This window comes from Bufo bufo, chromosome 4 (genome assembly GCF_905171765.1).
Source record: "Bufo bufo chromosome 4, aBufBuf1.1, whole genome shotgun sequence".
NCBI lineage: Eukaryota > Metazoa > Chordata > Amphibia > Anura > Bufonidae > Bufo > Bufo bufo.
The window spans coordinates 118,546,578-118,571,523 of NC_053392.1; the positions used below are offsets into that span (position 1 = coordinate 118,546,578).

At 43.3% G+C, this 24,946-nt stretch overlaps 1 protein-coding gene across 2 annotated transcripts; it reads left to right on the plus strand.

Annotated features, from left to right (window-relative positions):
• The first annotated feature begins 431 nt into the window (after positions 1-431).
• NRROS (negative regulator of reactive oxygen species) lies at positions 432-22,125 on the plus strand. 2 transcript variants are annotated; one of them, XM_040427755.1, is made up of 3 exons: positions 432-768; positions 11,153-11,369; positions 18,828-22,125. In XM_040427755.1, the coding sequence occupies exons 2-3, from the start codon at positions 11,262-11,264 to the stop codon at positions 20,766-20,768; spliced, it is 2,049 nt and encodes a 682-aa protein (XP_040283689.1). In that variant the 5' UTR covers positions 432-768; positions 11,153-11,261; the 3' UTR covers positions 20,769-22,125. The 2 variants fall into 2 exon arrangements, with proteins under 2 accessions (XP_040283689.1, XP_040283690.1); XM_040427756.1 differs by having other exon boundaries at positions 432-759.
• The last annotated feature ends 2,821 nt before the right edge of the window (positions 22,126-24,946 follow it).

The window sequence follows — 24,946 nt, forward strand, 5'->3', positions numbered from 1 at the left end:
CACGCCTGGAATTTTTGCGACTGCCGCGGCAATCCCAGTGCCTTAAAGGGGCTGTCTGCCAATGAACATTTTATAAAAGAGGCTCAGAATAGTGTAAAATAAAAAAGTACGTAATACTTCTAAAGGTCATTAGTACTAAAGTACTGAAAAACTCTTTAATAAGAGTGCATCTTAAAGTGACACTATATTTTACCATCTTCTAAATCTTGCCCCTAAAAGAAAACTTTGCCAGAAAAACCCATCGAGGTAAAGAAAATTAAATTCACTCCAGGAGATGAAAAAGAAGAACTGCCTATAGATGACGCATGGCCTGGTGACAGCTCTCATACATTTTTTTCATTTCACAGCAGTTCATGTGACTTTGGTTTCCGTTATTTCCTTCCGCAAGATCTAAAATAACCTCAAGAAGCTAGAAATGTGCAGTCCTGCTTCTGAATGTGCCATGCTAACCACATGCACACCTTGCTCTTCAACTAAGTTGCCAAACCCCATGTAACATCCTGCAGATGCCCACATTGGCACTTGCTGACCTCCTATTCTGCCATCACATCGTTTTGACCTCTGCATGGCTGAAGCAGTGGACTTTTTGACTAACTTCTCTGCTAAAATAACTTAAGACTAATGTCGTAGGTTAACTTTGCGGCTTTTGCAGATGGGTTACAATTCTACATGCCAAGGTCATTCACTGCCATGACACCACTTCTTCATTCACTCCTGTGGCCCCAAACAGCTCAAGTGGAACGCAAGATGTGCTTTCAGGTATGTGCGGTAAGTGACTCGCTTATTGTGTCTTTTGGGGTTTTCTAGCCCACAAACAGATAAATGAATGAATCAAAGGAGTTGCACTATTAAACTGTTAGTATAGAGAGCATACTACATCTTGTAGGACACTGCAGGTCAGAAGACTTCCTTGAAGTGTAAGCTTGGTAAATGTTAACCCTAGATCTTTAAAAGTAAGCAGAATTCTGAAGGAACAGTTTCTTAAAACTATGATGAGAAGATTTAGTCTCTCTAGCCACTGTACTGTATGTTCATCTTCAATAAGACATTCATAGGTGAAACCTCCGATGAACCCAAATCCACATACCTAAGTAATTCTGAAGGCGCTCACCTCAGATTTGGCTAACACATGCCCCTCGATTAAGTTACAGGAAAGCGAATGGGGATGAATAGCTACTCTCAGGTTCCTGTAACTCAACAGTTGAAAGAAATACAACAAATTAGTGGAATTTTCCCACAATGATGGTGGTTTTTCTTTGTGTAGGAAATTCTTGGCTGGTCACCACTACATAATGTTAAAATAATCTGTAAACTACATTTTTTTTTAGTTTCAACAGTTTCCACAGTTATCGGCATGGGCACTCCTTATCAATCATATCATGTCATCTAATTCCCATGTATCTATAGAAATCATAAGATACTCTTTTTGAGCTGGAACGGGGAAAAATAAACCTATTTCGTAGGCTATAGCTACTCATACATTTCCACACTCTGATACCTACTGAGAGATCTGGATCTTATTATTATACATAATATGCTTTACGCTTACAAGGGTGTAGCTAAAGGCTCACGGGCCCTGGTGCAAGAGTCCAGCTTGGGCCCCCCCTTCCCTCAGTGCTTTATGGCCAGGGGCAGGGAAGCACATAGCCTTTGTGCTGCCTGAGGCAAAAATTGAAAGGGCAACCCCCCCCCCCCCCCCCGATATGCCGAATTCTTGACCTAACCCCTTCCCTCCAGTCAGAGGTGTAACTTGACCTGCATGCACTTTCTATAATACTAGTGTCTTCTAATGTGGCACAAGGGTCTTTGGGCCCGGTAGTGACTGCTACCTCTGCACCTATGCCCTTGCTCACGCACAGTATTGCAATAAAACAAATTGTCACCACCATCAGTAAAACTCGGTTTGGAAGGTTTCCATCCTTATGTGCCTATCGTGAACCAGATCTAACTTGAAAAACTTGATACAGGCAATAGGTCATCTTGGGGTGACACATTCCCTTTAAGGAGGACGGACTGAAATTTGCCTTTTCTATTTTATTTTTTTTAAGAAACAGTTCTAGGTATTTTATAGAAGTGTTTTACTAAAAACCACAGATGCACTACTTCATGTAACACCATTAATTTTCAAAGGAACGTGGCCTAAAGGGAGAAATATTCTATGCCTAGAGGTTCCTTTAATCAATTTGTACACCTAAAGTTGGACTGTAAAACAAAACTTAAACCTCATGGGTAACAAATAATTAGAAAGGTGAAAAATGTATGTTTCCTTACGCAGACCACTTTAACCAGATTTCCCCATCTGGACATCCCCTTTCCTAAATGAGTTTCTGGAAGCTGTACTAGCAGAAACCCCTAATCACCAGCTATTATTCTTTGGGGAAGCTATGGGCACCTATGCATTTTTCCTATATAGGTCACTACTGGGAAAATATAGTATTACATGGCACCCATTCACTTATTGCATGCCAAACCATGTGATAGGTAAATGCACTATGTTCTCCAGAACGCAAGAGGCCATTTGTAGTGAGCATCTGTTCTGACTAATATAAGGAGTTGAATACAGACCCCAAATGCCTCAATAGGACAAACCCTTTAGAGAGCTTTTCCAGGATTTGCTCATTGATGACCTATCTTTAGGATAGGTCATCCTTAGAATGGGTCATCAATATTAGATCGGGGAGGTCCGACTCCTGGCTCTTTCACAATCAGCTATTTTTTTTTTTTACTAGCTGCAACACAATCAAGTGAATGGGAGTGGTGCTGCAATAACCAGGCATAGCCACTACACAGTGGAGAGTGTCATAGATTGGGTACGCCGTTCCAGCTCCACATCTAGTAAAAACAGTTGATCTGAGCGGGAGTGATGGGATTATGACTTGTATTGATGACCTATCCTAAGGAGTAAGAATTTAGTCCTAGAAAATTAAATATTCCACCAATGTCAGATAGGCATTGTTCCCTATCTTTAGAATGGGACCCCTGAAGTGAACGCAGAACAGCTGCTCCCCCCCCCCTCATTTCTATGAGAGTTCTGAAAATAGCCGAGAACTGGCTCAGCTGTTTCTATCAGTCCTATATAGGTGAACAGAGAGGAGGCCACACTTGCGTGCAAGCTCTCCATTCATTTCTATGGGACTTCCAAAAATAATTCGGAACTCCTATATAAGTGAAAAGAGAGCACGCTGCGCATACGCGGTGTGCTCTTGTTCACTTTGCCCCGTACTAGAGATAAGTGCAGACCCAAGAGGTGGGACCCGCACCTACCTAACATTTGGGTGGTATCCTAACAATATGCCATCAGTGTTTGTGGTGACATAACCCCTTTAAGCTTTACATTAAAGGGAATGTGCCATCAGTAATTTACCTATCATTTAAATCAAGTTTTTATATTAAAGGTTTTATCCCATGATTAATGACAAAGATGAAAATCAAATATTATATAGTGCCTAAAATCACTTTCCAATAAAGTTAGAACCAGCCCCGTACCTCCCATGGATCCAGAGAGCTCACCATTCATTGCTCCAGTTTCTGTTCTAGAGTCATTTCAGCCTGGTAGCTCAGGGGTTGTTAGCTTCTAACAGTAAATATGACTGGTGACAGTTAAAGGATGGAACTGAGCATGTGCGGCCACCTCAGTGAGGTCGAGAGAGAAATAAGGAAAAGAAAGAACAGGTGGTGGTGATATACAGATAAAATAATATAGAATAACTCAGTGGCTATACAAAATGTTTAATTACATGCAATTACAAAAGTATTCCGATACAGGTGCTGGTTTGTAAAATGTAAAATATTTTTCATGGGACAACCCCTTTAAATATATTTTTAGCCCCTTCAGGACACAGTTTTCACTTTAAAGGGGTTGTGTCATCTCAGACAATGGGGGCATATCGCTAGGATATGCCTCCATTGTCTGATAGGTGTGGGTCCCACCTCTAGAACCTACACCTATCAGACAATGGGGGCCGATCCTATCTCGTAAACGGAGACGGCAAAGTCCCGGAAGGTACACAGCGCATGTGTGACTGCCCTCCATTCATTTGTATGTGGTCGCTGAAAAAAGTCGAACGCATCACTCGGCTATTTTCAGCAGGCCAATAGGAAGGCTTGGTGGTGGCAGGACACGACATCGACAATAGGGGCATATCCTAGTATTATGCACATTTTGAGGTCCAGTGTGGTGATTTATACCGCCTGTGTAAGTAGAGGCTCTGGGGTGAAATAATAAATGGAATCACCAAGAAGTGACCCCCTTTTTGAAACTACACCCCTCAAAATATTTATCAAGGGATGGAGTAAAAATTGCAAGTTTTCCACAGCCATAGTATTTCAGTACCCAGCTGGTGCCACCTGAGACTCATACCACACCATTTCAATTCATAGGTAGGTTCTACTGGGTACTGAAATGCCAAAAACGTGGACATAAGCTGCTGTATGAGCACACAGCAGAGCTCAGAAGGGAAGGGGCGCCATTTGGCTTTTGGAGCCCAGATTTTGATGGAATGGTTGTCAGCTTCTACATCATTTGCAGAGACTATGACAGTGGAAACCCTTAATAAGTGACCCCATTTTGTAAACTACACCCCTCAAGCCATTTATCAAGGAGTGGAGTGAGCATTTTGGCACTACGGGTATTTTTCTGGTTCTACTCAGTATGGAAATGCCATAAATGTGGACATAAGCTGCTGTTTAATGGATTGGTTTAAAGATGAAATGGTCCCATGGTCCCATGTTCATATGTGCCTACATTGCAGAGAAAAATTATGTTTTAATATATGGAAATGAGCCTCTAGGAATAACGGGGGCGTTGTCATTACAGCTAGAGGCTCTACTCTCTCTGCAACTGCCGCATCTTCTGCAGTTTTATTGAAAGGACCAGGCAGTCAAAACGTCATCACGCCTGGCCCTGTCAATCAAAGTGCAGAGGGCGCATCAGTTGGAGAGAGCAGAGCCTCTAGGAGCAACATCAACGCCCCTAGAGGCTCCTTTGCATATGCTAAAACAGCAATGCGGGCACATATGGACATGGTACCAACACAGATGCCTTCAGCTGCCAAGAGCACATGTAACAGGTCAGCCAGTGTCATAGGTACAAATCTGCTGACAGATGCCCTTTAAGAACACAACAAATACACATTAATGTTTAACAGCAATATACATACGCATTGACTAGCTGTCAGGCTTTTGGAAGGAGGTTGGTAACTACAAAAGTTCAATGTGCAATAAAGTAAATTATCATTAGAAAGATTGTCAGGTTTGATTACTCCTTGGCCACGTTCCCCTAAGTGACTAGCTCAGGCATGGCCAACCTGCGCCTCTCCAACTGTTGTAAAACTATAACTCCCACAATGCCCTGCTATAGACTGATAGCTGTAGGTAGTCTGGGCATGCTGGGAGTTGTAGTTTTGCAACAGCTGGAGAGCCTCAGGTCGGACATCCCTGGACTAGCTGATCACACGCAGGTAGAGTTGAGCGAACCCGAACTTTTGGTTTTTCGGCACCCGGACCCGAACATTTACGTAAAAGTTCGGGTTCGGTGTTCGGCGATTTTTATGGCGCTTTTTGAAAGGCTGCAAAGCAGCCAATCAACAAGCGTCATACTACTGGCCCCAAAAGGCCATCACAGCCATGCCTACTATTGGCATGGCTGTGATTGGCCAACTGCAGCATGTGACCCAGCCTCTATTTAAGCTGGAGTCACACAGCGCCGCCCGTCACTCTGCTCGGATTAGTGTAGGGAGAGGCTGCAGCTGCTGTGAGGGAGAGATCAGGGAGAAATCTTATGAAGAACTGTTTCTTTACTCAGCGATCTACAGCAAATGTGTTTTGTGGGTGCAGTGCACAATTGTTTTAAGCCTGCCCTGAGCCAACTACTGCTGAAAATGAACTTTATTTTCTTCAGTTAGTCAATATCAATACATAATCGGCAGCCATTTTATGCAACGATAGTGCACCAGCACAGGATATCTGCATGTCTGCAAGTCCAGAAATACTGCTTTGAGACACTGGGGTTAAAAAAAACCCTTTTTTTTTTCATATAGTGCAGATCTAGGATTATCGCTGCATAAGTGACTGTGAAATTTAGGCCAGAAATACGGCTTTCTCATACTGGGGCATTCTGGGGCGAAAAAAACCCATCTGTTTCATATAGTGCACATCTGGGATTATAGGTGCATAAGTGAGTGTCACATTTAGGCCAGAAATACAGCTTTTTGCTTACTGGGGTTAAAAAAAACCTCTGATATACTGCACATCTGGGATTAGACGTGCATAAGTGACTATGAAATTTAGGCCACAAATACGGCTTTCTCATACTACCCATGCCCATCAGTCTGTCACATCACCCCCGTGCATATCGGGGAACCTGTCTGAGCCTTAAGTCATGCAGCAGTCTCTTATGCTGTTTTAAGACTCTGCTGGCAGGGTTTCCCAAGGGCATCCACCTAGCCCTTCCCCAGGGGTGGAAGACATAGAATGCACTGACGCACAACCACTTATGTTTTCTGATGAGGACATGGGAATACCACCTCAGCACGTCTCTGATGATGACGAAACATAGGTGCCAACTGCTGCGTCTTTCTGCAGTGTACAGACTGAAAAAGGAGGTCAGGGAGGAAGACTGGGTGGAAGACGATGCAGGGGACGATGAGGTCCTAGACCCCACATGGAATGAAGGTAATGCCACTGACTTTCAGAGTTCGGAGGAAGAGGCAGTGGTGAGACCGAGCCAACAGCGTAGCAAAAGAGGGAGCAGGGTGCAAAAGCAGAGCAGCCGTCACCAAAACAGTTCGCCTGCTACTGGCCACCGTCACCAGGGACCGAGCACACCAAAGGCAGCTTCAAGGAGTTCCCTGGCATGGCACTTCTTCACACAATGTGCTGATGAGAAGACCCGAGTGGTTTGCACGCTGTGCCATCAGAGCCTGAAGCGAGGCATTAACGTTCTGAACCTTAGCACAACCTGCATGACCAGGCATCTACATGCGAGACACGGGCTGCAGTGGAGTAAGCACCTTCAAAACCAAGAAAGGGCTCAGGCCCCTCCTGCTCCCTCTTCTGCTGCTGCCTCGGTCTCTTACTCTGCCTCTGGAGGAACGTTGGTACCTGCCGCCCAGCAAACAGAGGATGTGCCACCAACAACACCACCTCCGTCACCAAGCATCTCCACCATGTCACACGGAAGCGTTCAGCTCTCCATCTCACAAACCTTTGAGAGAAAGCATAAATTCCCACCTAGCCACCCTCGATCCCTGGCCCTGAATGCCAGCATTTCTAAACTACTGGCCTTTGAAATGCTGTCATTCAGGCTGGTGGAGACGGACAGCTTCAAACAGCTCATGTTGCTTGCTGTCCCACAGTACGTCGTTCCCAGCCGGCACTACTTCTCCAGGAGAGCCGTGCTCTCCCTGCACAACCAAGTATAGGATAAAATCAAGTGTGCACTGTGCAACGCCATCTGTGGCAAGGTCTACCTAACCACAGATACGTGGACCAATAAGCACGGCCAGGGACGCTATATCTCCCTAACTGAACACTGGGTAAATGTAGTGGCGGCTGGGCCCCAGGCGGAGAGCTGTTTGGCGCACGTCCTTCCGCCGCCAAGGCTCGCAGGGCATCATTCTTTGCCTCCTGTTGCCTCCTCTCCCTACTCGGCTTCCTCCTCCTCTTCTACCACCTCCTCATCCGGTCAGCGACAGACCTTCACCACCAACTTCAGCACAGCCCGGGGTAAACTTCAGCAGGCCGTTCTGAAACTGATGTGTTTGGGGGACAGGCCCCACACCGCGCAGGAGTTGTGGCAGGGTATAGAACAACAGACCAACGAGTGGTTGCTGCCAGTGAGCCTCAAGCCCGGCCTGGTGGTGTGCGATAATGGGCGAAATCTCGTTGCAGCTCTGGGACTAGTCGGTTTGACGCACATCCCTTGCCTGGCGCATGTGCTGAATTTGGTGGTGCAGAAATTCATTCACAACTACCCCGACATGTCAGAGCTGCTGCGTAAAGTGCGGGCCATCTGTGCGCACTTCCGGCGTTCTCATCCTGCCGCCGCTCGGCTGTCTGCTCTACAGCGTAACTTCGGCCTTCCCGCTCATCGCCTCATATGCAACGTTCCCCACCAGGTGTAACTCCACCATGCACATGCTGGAGAGACTGTGCGAGCAGCAGCAGGCCATAGTGGAGTTTCAGCTGCAGCAGGCACGTGTGAGTCGCACTGCGGAACAGCACCACTTCACCACCAATGACTGGGCCTCCATGCGAGACCTGTGTGCCCTGTTGCGCTGTTTCGAGTACTCCACCAACATGGCCAGTGGCGATGACGCCGTTATCAGCGTTACAATACCACTTCTATGTCTCCTTGAGAAAACACTCAATGGTGGAAGAGGATGTGGCCCAGGACGAGGAGGAGGAAGAGGGGTCATCTCTAACACTTTCAGGCCAGTCTTTTAGAAGTGTCTCAGAGGGAGGTTTTTTGCAACAGCAGAGGCCAGGTACAAATTTGGCCAGCCAGGGCCCACTACTGGAGGAGGAGGATGGGGATGAAGCATGTTCACAGCGGGGTGGCACCCAACGCAGCTCGGGCCCATCACTGGTGCGTGGCTGGGAGGATACGGAGGACGCAGACGATACGCCTCCCACAGAGGACAGCTTGTCCTTACCTCTGGGCAGGCTGGCACACATGAGCGACTACATGCTGCAGTGCCTGCGCAACGACAGCAGAGTTGCCCACATTTTAACGTGTGCTGACTACTGGGTGGCCACCCTGCTGGATCCCCATTACAAAGACAATGTGCCATCCTTAATTCTCTCACTGGAGTGTGATCGGAAGATGCACGACTACAGGCGCACGCTGGTAGACGCGTTCCTGAGAGCATTCCCGACTGACGCCGGGGGACAAGTGGAAGCACAAGGCGAAGGCAGGGGAGGAGGAAGAGGTCGCCAACGCAGCTGTGTCAGCGCCAGCACCTCAGAAGGCAGGGTTAGCATGGCCGACATGTGGAAAAGCTTTGTCACCTCGCCGCAACAACCGGCCCCAACTGCTCATATGGAGCGTGTTAGCAGGAGGCAGCATTTGAACAACATGGTGGAACAGTACCTGTGCACACGCCTACACGTACTGACTGATGGTTCTGCCCCATTCAACTTCTGGGTCTCCAAATTGTCCACATGGCCAGAGCTTGCCCTGTATGCCTTGGAGGTGCTGGCCTGCCCTGCGGCCAGTGTACTCTCTGAACGTGTGTTTAGCACGGCAGGAGGCGTCATTACAGACAGACGCAGCCGCCTGTCCACAGCCAACGTGGACAAGCTCACGTTCGTTAAAATGAACCAGGCCTGGATCCCACAAGACTTGTCTGTACCTTGTGCAGAATAGACAGTTCTAACAGCCTCAACCATCCATCCTTGTACTCAAGTGCACTTATTCCTTATTTATTTTTTTATATGTCCCAATATTTTGGGGGATACCCCTATGTAAAAGTGCAAAATAACACACATCTGTGTTGGCTACCTATTCCTCCTTCGCCGCCGCTTCCACCTAGACCGCCACTTGAGCCTACACGGCCACATCCACCCATTCACCGCCTCCTCAACCGCTTCCTCCTACATCATTCCTAATTTTTATTTTTTTAAGGTCTTTTATGTTTTTTTAATTCATTTCTCTATCCACATTTGTTTGCAGAGCATTTGCCATGCTCTTAAGCACATTTTGCTGCCTTTGCAGCCCTCTAGCTCTTTCCAGGGCTATTTTAGAGCCATTTTAGTGGCCAAAATTTCAGGTCCCCATTGACTTCAATGGGGTTCTGGTTCGTGGTCAAGTTCGGGTCCCGAACCCGAACTTTTTTTTCAAGTTCGGCCGAACCTGCCGAACCCGAACATCCAGGTGTCCGCTCAACTCTACACGCAGGCCCAGCTGCTAAGAACCATCCACTTGACATGTCTCAATTATAAGAAAGGATAACACATGCTTGCGTTAAACCAAACACAATGTAGAAGTAGCTTATCTGATGTAATGACTCCTTTCACTTAGAGATCCTTCACTTTATTCTGGAAAAAAGAACCTTTAATCAATATTCAAATTGCACTGAGGGTGGACCCAGGATACTCTGTGCACCCTTGCTCCTCCTGCTTCCTCTGCCAACCCCTCTCTCTCTCCTTCCTTATTGACAGGGCCAGGAGAGATGCCTATGCAGGAACTTGGCCAATCAAGAAGGAGAGGGAGGGGCTAGAAGAAGGAGGAGGAGCAAGGGTGCACAGAGTGGCTTGAATCCACCCTCAGTGCACTTAAGTGGTCATTTACATATGGATTAAAACTAATCAGAATGAAGCAACGGATTCTTAAAGGGGTTATGCCATGACTGGTGTAAAAAATGAAAATCAGACATCATATAGTGGATGACAATACTTTTCTAGCAAAGCTAGAACCAGCCATGTACCGCAGATGGGTCCAGAGATCTCCACATTCACTGCTCCAATTGCTCTGCTAGATTAACTTCACCCTGGCAGGGGATGTGTCCTTTCTGCTGCAGCTTTCTCCCTGTAACTGCCACAACTTCTTACAGAACATATGGCTGATAGTAGGTGAAGATTTAGACTGAGCACATTCGACCAGCTCAGTCAGACGGACATAAAAATAAGGAAAAGAACAAACAGCAGGTGGCGCTATACAGATAAAAAAATAATTGAATAACTCACTGGCTATACTAAATTTTTGATTGCATGCAATTACAAAAGTATTCAGATCCAGGTGCTGGTATCATTACATTCAGCTGAGCCATGCAAGGCATTGTGCCTGGTGTAACGGTGAATTTCCTGGTGACAAACTTACTTTAATGACTGGTCAGACTGGAAAAATTATATATATGATTATGATGAACAACCAACCAAAAATTTAAATTTCAAATTAGTAGTTTATCTTTTAAGTATCATGAATGTAATGCTTCATCATCATTGGCTGTAGCTTAGTAAAAAGATTAGGTAGCTATGTGTCCATCACTAGTAGGCTGTCTATCCATCGTATATATAACACATTGTCACTTTGCCTAGGTTATGTATTATTTTTCAATATAAAAGAGGAAACATGGAAGGAGCTGTCACCATTATTTCAGTGTTTGTAGTTTTTTTGTAACTAATTTTGTCATTTTTTCATTTACATGCATAGAAGCCAGAAAAAAAGCTCCCCATGAATGTGCCCTGTATACCAGACTAACCACTGATACCACAACAATCACAACTGTCCGCCTTGGTTTAGCAGGACATTTACTGATGATATGGCCATTGTGTCCTTTTGGTGCTTATTGATATACATGTACGTTTCATTACACTGGAGGAATATTGCTGATGGAGCTAAACATTTTTCGCCAAGTGGCTGCCAGCTGGTAAGTCTGCCTATGTTATACTGGATAAAAGTTATGATATAATTTCACTTCACACTTATCTGATTTCAGTGTATAGCACCACAGTCTGTGCATTTTAACTTGACTTTGCTTTAGTTGACAGACAAAACATTTACAGTATAGCCGTACATGGAGCAGCTTTATATACCTTTTATGTCTTTTATTGTCTATTATTCTACAATCTTTTATCTTTCAAGCTATTAAAGGGAATCTGTCACCCCGATTTTGTACCATTATCTACAGTAGTACATGAGTACTGCAGATATGGAGTCCCGATCACTATTTTTATTTTCCTGCTGCGTTCCGTTCTCCCGCTGTCAGTGCTCACAGCTGCGTTGAAATACATTGTCAGGACTACAGTGCATACGCACAGGAGTCCTCTCCATTATGTTAGCATGGGACAGCAGTCTGGACTATGTCTTTCAGTGCAGCTTTGAGTGCTGACTGCAGGGAACCAGGGGCAGTAGGAAAATAAAAAATAGTGATCTGGACTGCCTGTGAGCAGTATTACTCATGTATTACTGTATATAATAGTCCAAAATCGGTGTGACAGATTCCCTTTAAAGGCTAGATACACTTTTGAAACACACGTGTTACACTGCATCTAAAATATAAAATGAAGCAAGTTTTCAGAGTTGGTTAAAATACACTCGTCAACCTTGAAATTGCAAAACCAAGAAGGAAAATTCATGTAATTATGAAAATTACAGGGTGGAAAGACATGTAAAAGATAAAACAAATGGAAGCAAAATATTCAAAACATCTTGATTTATTCAGTATTGAGTATGAGTGGCAGGTGGAGAAATACATGCTCTTACACGCCTTGGCATTCTATCAGCGAGGTTTTTAATGGTTGTCTGAGAAATGTTCTGTAACGCTAAATTCACTTGGGCACGAAAATCATCATGATCTGCTGCTGGCTGTTTCCTTTGCAATTGCCGACCAATTACGTTCAAGATGTGCTCGATGGAAGGCTGCTTACAGTAGCACTAGCAACATGTGGCCTGGCTTTGTCCTGTTGAAAAGGGACACTGGAGAAATGACCATACCACTGGTTCCACAACCAAATCCAGCAGTAAGTGTACCTGAAATGAAGACTAGAGGGGCCTGGCTACCATACTTTATGCCACCCCACACCATAATAATCCCAGGAGTAGGACCATTGTGATGTTCACTTGTGAAATCCTCTTAAAGGTGTTGACCACGTAGTCTCCAGATCAATCTCTGGCTATCATTGCATCCGGGACTAAAGCAGGACTCATAGCTGAAGAGGATAGATCTCCATTGCCGTCTTGCTGTGCACCATGATAGTCTTTGAGAGCAATGGTGTGAGGTCAATGAAACACTTGTAGCTGGATGTCCAGCTCTAAGCCCAATGTCAAGCAAATGCCTTCTGATAGTTTGTGTAGACACTGTTTGCTGCCCTAGGCTTTGATTGTGATGTCAGATTTTACTTGCAGTACAGGATGGATCACTATGGAACCTTATGCAACTCTCAGACTGAGGAGGTGGTGATGATGAGTTCACTAAAAGAGTTCAAGAGGGGCCTGGATGTACAAACCGGATTCCAAAAAAGTTGGGACACTATATAAATCGTGAATAAAAACTGAATGCAATGATGTGGAGGTGCCAACTTCTAATATTTTATTCAGAATAGAACATAAATCACGGAACAAAAGTTTAAACTGAGAAAATGTACCATTTTAAGGGAAAAATATGTTGAATCAGAATTTCATGGTGTCAACAAATCCCCAAAAAGTTGGAACAAGGCCATTTTCACCACTGTGTGGCATCTCCCCTTCTTCTTACAACACTCAACAGACGTCTGGGGACCGAGGAGACCAGTTTCTCAAGTTTAGAAATAGGAATGCTCTCCCATTCTTGTCTAATACAGGCCTCTAACTGTTCAATCGTCTTGGGCCTTCTTTGTTGCACCTTCCTCTTTATGATGTGCCAAATGTTCTCTATAGGTGAAAGATCTGGACTGCAGACTGGCCATTTCAGTACGCGGATCCTTCTCCTACGCAGCCATGATGTTGTGATTGATGCAGAATGTGGTCTGGCATTATCTTGTTGAAAAATGCAGGGTCTTCCCTGAAAGAGATGACGTCTGGATGGGAGCATATGTTGTTCTAGAACCTGAATATATTTTTCTGCATTGATGGTGCCTTTCCAGACATGCAAGCTGCCCATGCCACACGCACTCATGCAACCCCATACCATCAGAGATGCAGGCTTCTGAACTGAGCGTTGATAACAACTTGGGTTGTCCTTGTCCTCTTTGGTCCGGATGACATGGCGTCCCAGATTTCCAAAAACAACTTCGAATCGTGACTCGTCTGACCACAGAACAGTCTTCCATTTTGCCACACTCCATTTCAAATGATCCCTGGCCCAGTGAAAACGCCTGAGCTTGTGGATCTTGCTTAGAAATGGCTTCTTCTTTGCACTGTAGAGTTTCAGCTGGCAACGGCGGATGGCACGGTGGATTGTGTTCACTGACAATGGTTTCTGGAAGTATTCCTGAGCCCATTCTGTGATTTCCTTTACAGTAGCATTCCTGTTTGTGGTGCAGTGTCGTTTAAGGGCCCGGAGATCACGGGCATCCAGTATGGTTTTACGGCCTTGACCCTTACGCACAGAGATTGTTCCAGATTCTCTGAATCTTCGGATGATGTTATGCACAGTTGATGATGATAGATGCAAAGTCTTTGCAATTTTTTGCTGGGTAACACCTTTCTGATATTGCTCCACTATCTTTCTGCGCAACATTGTGGGAATTGGTGATCCTCTACCCATCTTGGCTTCTGAGAGACACTGCCACTCTGAGAAGCTCTTTTTATACCCAATCATGTTGCCAATTGACCTAATTATTGTTAATTGGTCTTCCAGCTCTTCGTTATGCTCAAATTTACTTTTTCCAGCCTCTTATTGCTACTTGTCCCAACTTTTTGGGGATTTGTTGACACCGTGAAAATTGGAATCAACGTATTTTTCCTTTAAAATGATACATTTACTCGGATTAAACGTTTGATCTGTCATCTACGTTCTATTACAAATAAAATATTGACATTTGCCATCTCCACATCATTGCATTCAGTTTTTATTCATAATTTGTTTAGTGTCCCAACTTTTTTGGAATCCGGTTTGTATTTCTGGAGTGTAATAATATTACAGGCTATAGCTACTAGAGAGGAGTCGTTGATCCAGGGAGTTATTCTGATTGCCTGATTGGAGTCGGGTAGGAATTTTTCTCCTCTTAAGTGGGGAAAATTGGCTTCTACCTCACAGTTGTTTTTTTTGCCTTCCTCTGGATCAACTTGCAGGATAAATGTCTTTTTTCAGCCTTATATACTATGTTACTATGTGCCATTCTTCTAATCAGATGATCCGTCCATGCAGAGGTTTGCTTCTGTGCAACTCTTGCTGTCATTCCAGTTTATCATTGTTCTCCCAACCACCAGGGGAACGTTGAACAGCACTGACATCTTGGCCTAGGCGCATAGTGATCTGCCGGAGTGAAAAACCAAGGTCTCTCAGTTCAAGAATTGCGTACCTCTCAGTCTGCAATAAGTGGCAATAACTGGTATATTGGGAATAGGAGGCATCACACAATCATCACACACGACTTGATCTGACTTTTGAGGTTTTATGTTGCTAAAAAGAAAAATATTCAATCTGGCTTTTATGCCTCTGCCACATACCATCATCTGTAGATCTTAGCAACACCTGCTACCTCCTCTATTTACACCACTTATAGCTTGTCCTTCTTGGTTTTGCATTTTCAATGTTAAGGAGTGTATCATATCCTACCATATAGTGTCTACACCTCCTATACAAATCTACTGTATGTGTCTTCATAACTAAAGATCACAAACAAATCCTGTATTCGAATCTTCCATCGAGTCCCTCTGCTAGTTTACCGCCTCTTTGTAGTCAGTATCAATGACGACACATGGGTCTACTTAGTAGCTGTATGCACAAAAACAGAAGGATATTTTTAATCCAAGACTATATACAAAGTTGCTTATTTTTATATATATCTCTATATATTTTATTTCACATGCAACGGGGCAATTCAAAATGGATGTACAAGGGGACAACCACAGAGTGACTTTAATACTAAACTGGCCAAATGCAGTGTGCCATGCTAGAGACACTTTACATATTTTGTTTAGAGAATTTCATTGTCAGCAATTCCATAATGTAATATTAAGCTACCCATACATATTAGGACCTGCCAACTATCAGCTATGATGGCTCCATCTGTATCCCTGACAGCTCATAAGCACTCATTATAGCTACAATCTTCAGTTTAATAAAAATAATTTTGATAATAATATGTCTTAAAGGGGTTCTGCACTTATTTTTTTTTTTTTTAATTTCTTTATTCATTTTTCTTAGTATAAAGGACAACATAACATTGGGCAATACGCCCCACATATTACAAACATGCAACATAATAGATATATTCGTGTTCATAATCAGTTAGCGGGGTACCTGCACTTAGTTTTAACTGATGATCTATCCTCTTGATAGATCATCAGCTTCTGATCCGGCGGGGGTCCGACACCCGGGACCCCCGCCGATCAGCTGTTTGAGAAGGCAGCGGCGCTCCAGTAGCACCACAGCCTTCTCACTGTTTACCGCCGGCCCACTGACGTCACGACTAGTATCAATTAGCGTGGGCGGGGCTAAGCTCCATTCAAGTGAACAGAGCTTAGCCGCGCCCACGCTAGTTGATACTAGTCGAGACGTCAGTGGGCCGGCGGTAAACAGTGAGAAGGCCGTGGCGCTGCTGGAGCACCGCTGCCTTCTCAAACAGCTGATCGGCGGGGGTCCCGGGTGTCGGACCCCCGCCGGATCAGAAGCTGATGATCTATCAAGAGGATAGATCATCAGTTAAAACTAAGTGCAGAACCCCTTTAAGACATATTCTTATCAAAATTTTTTTAATCAAACTGAAGATTGTAGCTATAATGAGTGCTTATGAGCTGTCAGGGATACAGATGGAGCCATCATAGCTGATAGTTGGCAGGTCCTAATATGTATGGGTAGCTTAATATTACATTATGGAATTGCTGACAATGAAATTCTCTAAACAAAATATGTAAAGTGTCTCTAGCATGGCACACTGCATTTGGCGAGTTTAGTATTAAAGTCACTCTGTGGTTGTCCCCTTGTGCATCCATTTTGAATTGCCCCGCTGCCTTCTAAAACAGCTGATCGGCGAGGGTCCCGGGTGTCGGACCCCCACCGATCAGAGGCTGATGATCTATCCAGAGGATAGATCATCAGTTAAAACAAAGTGCAGAACCCCTTTAAATTAGCGTTTATAAGTTGTCATGAGTTCATAGATATACTGAATTATTTTAAACTGAATAATTGACCCAGATATATGTAAAGGCACTTTTATCCTTTATTTACAATTAATCAGTCAGACTATTAATTACCTCGGGGTGTATTGTTTAATATCTCCTCACTTACTGGTGCTAATTTCTATCGCACCTCCCATGGTTAACGTCATCTTCTTCATCTTCAACAAAAGGATGACGTTAACCATGGGAAGTGCGATAGAAATTAGCACCAGAGGAGTGCAGAGCTGCAGGGTCAGGAGACCCTGATCAGTCCTGCCTGTGTACAAAGCCCTCACAGCAGGCTGGTTTCCCCTGTAACTATGGCTCCTTTGGATGCCCCAGTTACAGTGGAAATAGTGCAAAAAAAGTCTGTGTCCCCAAAGGTCTTTCAGTGACCTCTTGGGGACAAATTATGTGGAAAAAAATATATTAAAAAATAAGTAAAAAAATTATTTTTTTAAAAAGAAATAAAGAATAATGTGGAAAAAAAATAGAAAATTATAAAAAAAAAATACAAATAAAACAAAAAATTAAAAGGAAAGATTGCAAAATGAAAGAGTGTTTACTGCCCCCTAACAGTCTTTTTGTGATCCCTTGGGGGGGACATTATGTGGCAAAAATATATCTAAAAAAAAATTATGAAAATAAAAAAATAAAATACTGTGCAAAATAGTAGTGTTCATTGTCCCGCAACAGTCTTTTTATGACCTCTTGGGGAGATATTATGTGGCAAAAATATGTTTAAATAATAAGTAATAAACCAATTATAAAAAAAGAATACAATAAAATATTATTAAAATACAAATAAAAGTAATAAATACAAAGGAAAGAGTGAAAAATTTACAAAAAGTGGTCTTTTTATGACCTCTTGGGGAATATTATTTGTAGCAGAAATATATAAAAAATGAAGTTAAAAAAAGATAAAAAATAATAAAATACATAAAAGAAAAAACACCCACACCAACCAAAACCATTGCCATTATCGTCACGTGAAATTAACATATTATATAACAAAAAAAATAGGTAACTAATTATAATTTATTTTGGTGTCAGTTTGCATATATATAAAGAATAAGGAGCTACAGTATAGTTCGAAAAAAAATACTTTTTAAAACAGTGTGGGGAGCAGGTAAGTATAACTCTTCGGTTTCAGGGTCATGCTGCAAGAACTTGTTAAAAATTCATTTTTACTGGAAAATCCCTTTAAGCCAGGGGCAGATTGGCCATAGACCTCACAGGGAAATCTCCCGGTGGGCCTATGCCCAGGGGGCCGCCTGGGCCCTCCTTAAAAAAAAATGTAAATAAATGATACTCACCTTACCGATTCTCCACCGCTCCTATTATAACTCCAGAAGGTGCCCTACTGCTCGTCACTTCCTGGTTCCTCTCTACACGCAGGAAATGACTGCTGAGCCAATCACTAGCTGAGGTGCATCACTGCTACTGCTAGTGATTGGCTGAGTAGCCATTTTCTGTGTGTGACGAGATGGACCAGGAAGTAGAGATTGGCGGTGGACCATGAAGTGATGTAACAGCAACAGCAGGGCATCAATAAGGTATTAACTATCCTAATATTTTATATTATGCAGAGACTTCTGGGGTCCTTTACTATTCTGAAATATGCCTAAATGTGGCGTATTTCAGGGGCAGATGAAATCTCTGCGACTTCACCCCGTTCACACGAGGTCTAAAATTGTGGGCGGAGAAGGGGCCCATCTCATTCATCATTTATTACGCCTTTTTAAGGTGTAGAAAATGGTCTAAATATAAGACAGCTCAGAAGCTGTCTTACATTTAGACCTGGGCTGTATGTGTCGAAGTTATGGAGAGGCCAGTGCTCTTCATAACTTTGGCGAAACCACCGCCTGCTTTGGGCCTTTATTAAGACTGGCGTCTAAAACGGCGATCTTAATAAATGTGCCCCTTTGTTTTTCTAAAAAAAAAATAACAACCCCTCTAATCCTACCTTCTTCTTTAATCAAATGGGGAATCATGAGAGTTGTTTGTATGGCCAGCTTTACTTTATCATTTCGTTTTTTAGATTTCTTGTGTACATCATATAAATTTGTTGACTCTGCTTTAGGTTTCCAAAGTGGCACGTTGCAGATATTTATGGCTCACGTCAATTCCTCAAGATCTCCCACCTGATATACAAGAATTGCTTGTGGATCACAACTATGTGAACAGTCTAGATGAAGATACTTTGCAGCGTTATCCTGATCTCATCAACTTGAGCTTAAAATCCAACAATTTGGGTCATATAGACTTGAAAGCTTTTAGGGACACATCTAAGCTGGAGTCATTATCACTACAGGACAACACTATTTTCAAAAAATATACTTTGGTATCCTTGGGCTTGAGATCTGCCTTATCCCTCAGGTGGTTGGATCTTTCCAAAAACGCTCTTAATGAGGACATGGTACCTACACTTGTTACAAATTTGACATCCCTGGAATATCTAGATTTGGACAATAATGTTATCATGCGTTTGGATAGGTCCTCCTTTGAAGGTCTGAGGAACTTGAGAGAGCTGAGCCTTCAGAGGAATTATATTTACGAGATTGAAATAGGCACGTTTGACAGCCTTGTGAACCTGAAGATCCTGAACCTTGCTTTCAACTTGCTGCCATGTATTGTTGACTTTGGTTTGACACAGCTTCAAATACTCAATCTCAGCTACAATCACATTGAATGGTTCTTTTCAAGGGAAGTTGATGTTGATTTTCAGCTGCAAAAATTGGACATTTCTAACAACCAATTGTTTTTTTTCCCTTTTTTACCAAAGAACCATCATTTAAACACATTGCTGCTGTCAGACAACAAAATGAAGTTCTATAGCAAACACTTTGATGAATATTCATCCTTTGTAGATTTCCTCATACTCGAAAACAATAAATCCAATATCACCAATGTTTACCTGTGGAAAGACTTCATCCCAAGTAATCTCTCTACTTTAAATGTTGTAGACTTTAGCAGAAACCAATTTGATTATTTGCCAGATGACTTTCTTGCTGCAATGTCATCTATGTCTTATTTGAAACTCAATTGGAACTGCTTAGAAACATTTGATTTATCAAGCAAACATATTACAAGTCATCTCCATTTTCTAGACCTGAGTAATAATAGACTATCAGAGCTAAGCCTAGAAGACAGCAGCTCCAAACTTGATCAGCTCAGATACCTTAACCTTAGCCAAAATAGACTACAGGAGCTGCCCACACAATTTTTCAGCACCATGAACAGCTTAAGCACCCTGGATCTGAGCCATAATCTGATCTCCCTATGTTCTACTTCAGCCAATATTGTTGGTTACCAGAACTGTGTGGACCTTAGAAATATACCATCTCTTCAGCACCTTCGCTTGTCAGGCTGTGGGCTAAAATTGGACAAGCAACTTATTTTCCATAGAGCTAGACTAACAAACCTCGATGTTTCCTACAATCAGTTTAAAAGCCTTGACTTTTTGCAAAATACAGTCAAAATGCTTAAATCTCTTTCTCTTCGAAAAAGCTTACACTTTGTGGACAAAATTGATTTCTCTGCGTTCCAGAGCTTGACTTCCCTTGATATATCAGAAAATAACCTCACTACATTACCCATGTCAGTAATGGATCTTACTCTTCAGTGTTTGGATATCCATGAAAACAAATTGACTTCAATACCAATATCCAGTTCTTACCAACCTCTCATAAGGAGCCTCAAAACCATTTACCTAAGTAGAAACACATTTGACTGCTGTAAGTTGAGCTGGTATGATATCCTTAAAGAATCCAATGGTATCAACATCGCTGATCTCAATCAGATCACTTGTAATTTCTCCAAAAGCCATATCTTTGTGCAGGAGCTTCCAGAGTCTGTGATTCAAAGTTGTCACTGGAGAAATGGAGGTGCTTTGTTGTCACTGGTCCTCTCTCTTCCCACTTGTGTGACCTTGTTAGTGGCTTTTATCTTGCTGTACCTTCGATTTAAACGACCACTGCTTAAAATGTTCAAAGAAAATTTTCAGACGTCCTCAAGCTACTAAGTTCTAAAACGTCAAAAATGTAGCCAACTGTTTGAGAGGGGTGTTGACTTTGAGGTGGGCTCCTTGTCACTGGAAAGCCTAAGTAGTAGCAGAGATCTTTGAAGAGGACCTTTCTGCTCTCATGACACTTCTGTTTTAGTAAATACTTGTATTCTCCATAACATAACAATTCTGGCTAATCTTAAAACTCTGCATTGTACTGTTGATCTGTTATTCCTCCTAGAAATGTATGCATACATTGGCAACTGGATGTTACCATTCCTTTTTGTCAAAATGGGGTGTGTCAGTGTGTGTAGGAACACCCCCCAAAACCAGTAACACCCAGTTTTCAGAGGAACGACACATCACAGACTTATGAATAGATGCTCCAGAATTGTTATTTCATAGGTGATACAAATATGTACCTCAATGAACATATCTAGAGTGGGTTGCAGGTCTTCTTTAAATAGCAAGCCCAATGTTTAGAAAAGTGTGTATTTGTATTATAAAATATATGTTCTAATTGTATTAATTATAAATAAAAGCAACACATTGTAACACAGTTTGCTTCTACACTAGCCTAACATTGAGCTGAACAGATGGGCCAGTGTTGCTCCTATTTGAGTCTATCACTTAAAGAGGATTTCGAGGATCCCTGTGGTTTTGATGAAGCCCCCCTAGCATCGTTGACCTAATACAAGAATCATACTTACCTGGTCCCCACTGGTCCAGTCCTGCGTCCTGGCTGTGTTTGACAATCTTCTGGTCCCAGTCTTGTTGATTTCTGACCTGACTGTGGACAGTCACTTGCCATGCTGCAGTCAATGACTGGCCTCAGCAGTGACATGTCCCCTAGGGGCACTTCACTGCTGGGTCCCTTGCCGCTGGGAAATCAGTGATTGGCTGCAGCAGTGCATGCAAAAAGCATCCACAGCCCAGCTGGAAGTCATCAAGCCTGAGACTGGAAGACTGGCTACTACAGCCCGGGCACAGGACCAGAGCAGTTGGGACCAGGTAAGTGTGTTTCATATATTAGGTCAACCATGCTAAATGGGCTTATTAAAAACCCAGGGGATCGTGCAGAACTCCCTTCAGTTTGTGAAATTACAGATGGCAACACTGAACTGCAATCACATCTGGAAATCATTATTTGTTTGCCGAGACTCTTAGATGTTAGAGTTGGGAGAGTTTTGGATGTACCAACCTGTTGAACAATGCTAGAGCTTAGAACACTGCCCTGGGGTGAAATTAGCAGGAAAGTCATAGATCTGTTCATCAAAAATACATTTGGTTTAAAGGGAAACTACAAGAGAATTGATGAATCAGTAGAAACTGTAATTGTCACATTAATCCTTAATAAAAACCTAAAATTAATTTTGTGTGTTACATCTTTAGCATTTTAAAATTATGTAACACATTTGTATATTCTATACTTGGTTATCGTCAGCCACTATTGCATCCATTAATTGTCTACAGTGCAGATCAGATCAATAACATATGAGATGCCTAAAATAATCACAGTGTATCATCAAGCTACTGTATGTTCCCATCTTAACTAGATATGAGGCAGTTAGACTTTACTTGTTAGAATGAAGGATGCACACATACAGTACTATAATATGCATAGAAAAGGAGCCCCATACAAAATCCATAGTGTCATTAGGATCTCTTCCTTCAGGCCACCCTTCCAAGAACATGAATGAATCTGCATTATCTGCCCACCTCCTATGACATAGGTTTGTTTTCCTCCCATTTGCTTATTACAGTTTCCCTCCATTCAAGCACCGAAAATAGCAGAGCGGCGGACTTGGCTATTTTCAGAAGTCCCATTGAAATAAATGGTAAGCGCACCACGCAAGCACAGCCGTCGCTCCGTTCACTTCTATACGGCTTACGGAAATAGCCGAACCAGCGCTCCCATAGGAATGAATAGAGGGCGGCTGCGTATGCCCAGTGTGCTCTCTGGCACCTTGCGGGCTCCGTTCTAAGTATAGGTGCAGGTCCCAGATATGTCCCCAATGTCCAAGATGGGAATACCCCTTTAAGTTATTATTCATGAACGTTAATTATGACAATAGAAAATCACCATGCAGGTATACCAAAAGCCAAAATGACCAAAAATACCATGTAGGTATAGTTATGATGGCAACACATAAAGTAAACCCATTTAAGTTTTAGCTCAGCCAAATTTTGTAACTTTCCCCAAAGTGCTTGGGAAACATGAGTTCTCGCAGGTTCCTTGCCTGAAAGGGAATCTGTCACCAGCGACCTCCATATCCAACTGTTTGCATAGACATATAGCTGTGGTTCACCTGATTAAAACTCTGTTTGTCTTTAGTTGACCCTGGGATTTATTCTTGAGTTATATGTTTTCTTAAAATGCAAATTAGGCCTTTGGTTCAATGAGGGCATCACTGTTGCTCATTTTGCACCCAGGATCCGCTCTTTTCTGTGGCCAGCTTTGATTGATAGGACCAGGCAGTGGCAAAGTATATTTTTAAGACCCCACCCTATCCAGTGTCATGTAACAAAAATGTACAAGTGTGGGCTCATAGGCTGCATGTCTCAATGGTTGAGTGAGAAAAATAAGGTTTGGATTTGAATATGTTACTAATTTCATGTCCTTGTCGGAAAAAAAACACATTATAAAAGAGGAACTGTTCATGTATTTAATAAACTGGATGGAAAAACAGAACAGCAGCAGATAAAATGCATGCATTGCCTTCATCCCCAGATGTTATCAGAATATTGAGTATGCTGGAAAGGAAAAGGTAGTCTAAGGCTGGTTTCACACGGGCGTTGCGGGAAAATATGCAGGTGTGTTGCAGGAACATGCGTGATTTTTCCGAGCAAGTGTAAAACATTGTAATGCGTTTTGCACGCGCGTGAGAAAAATCAGCATGTTTGGTACCCAGACTCAAACCCGGACTTCTTCAAAGAAGTTCGGGTTTGGGTTAGGTGTTGTGGCGTGAAAATCACCTCTCATGTGCACAGCCCCATAGAAATGAATGGGCTCGGATTCAGTGCGGGTGCAATGCGTTCACCTCGCGCACTGCACTCGCGTGGAAATCTCGCCTGTGTGAAAGGGGCCTAAGGGTATGTTCACACTTAGCAGATTTGTTAACCTGAATTGGGTATGCAGAAATCTATGCAGAGGTGGGAGTCAAATTTTAACAACAGGTTTCCTACTTCGCTGATAAATATATACATGCAGGGGTGTACAGTGCACAGAAAGTCATTCCTACTCTTATGATCAACTAAAACAATTACAATATTTAAATTCCCCGTATAGAAATGTAGAGGCTAAATATATAGTTTTGTACAAAAGCAGTCTGGATTGATTGTCTTAATAGGACGAATAAAAGTAGTACCCAAGTTGACACATGATTCATTTAGGCCTCTTTCACACTTGCGTTGTCCGGATCCGGCGTGTACTCCACTTGCCGGAATTACTCGCCGGATCCGGAAAAACGCAAGTGTACTGAAAGCATTTGAAGACGGAACCGTCTTCCAAATGCTTTCAGTGTTACTATGGCACCCAGGACGCTATTAAAGTCCTGGTTGCCATAGTAGGAGCGGGGAGCGGGGGAGCGGTATACTTACAGTCCGTGCGGCTCCCGGGGCGCTCCAGAATGACGTCAGAGCGCCCCATGCGCATGGATGACGTGATCCATGCGATCACATGATCCATGCGCTTGGGGCGCCCTGACAACACTCTGGAGCGCCCGGGGAGCCGCACGGACGGTAAGTATGCTGCTCCCCCGCTCCCCGCTACACTTTACCATGGCTGCCAGGACTTTAGCGTCCCGGCAGCAATGGTAACCATTCAGAAAAAGCTAAATGTCGGGTCCGGCAATGCGCCGAAACGACGTTTAGCTTAAGGCCGGATCAGGATTAATGCCTTTCAATGGGCATTAATTCCGGATCCGGCCTTGCGGCAAGTGTTCCGGATTTTTGGCCGGAGCAAAAAGCGCAGCATGCTGCAGTATTTTCTCCGGCCAAAAAACGTTCCGTTCCGGAACTGAAGACATCCTGATGCATCCTGAACGGATTTCTCTCCATTCAGAATGCATTAGGATAATCCTGATCAGGATTCTTCCGGCATAGAGCCCCGACGACGGAACTCTATGCCGGAACACAACAACGCAAGTGTGAAAGAGCCCTTAGCCAGACAAACACAAACTTATCTCCCACCTTGA

Excerpts from the sequence above, each read along its gene's own strand:
- NRROS (XM_040427755.1), top strand. The coding sequence starts at position 11,262 with ATGGCCATTGTGTCCTTTTGGTGCTTATTGATATACATGTACGTTTCA. Across the intron at positions 11,370-18,827 it reads CGCCAAGTGGCTGCCAGCTG|GTTTCCAAAGTGGCACGTTG; the intron begins GTAAGTCTGCCT and ends ACTCTGCTTTAG.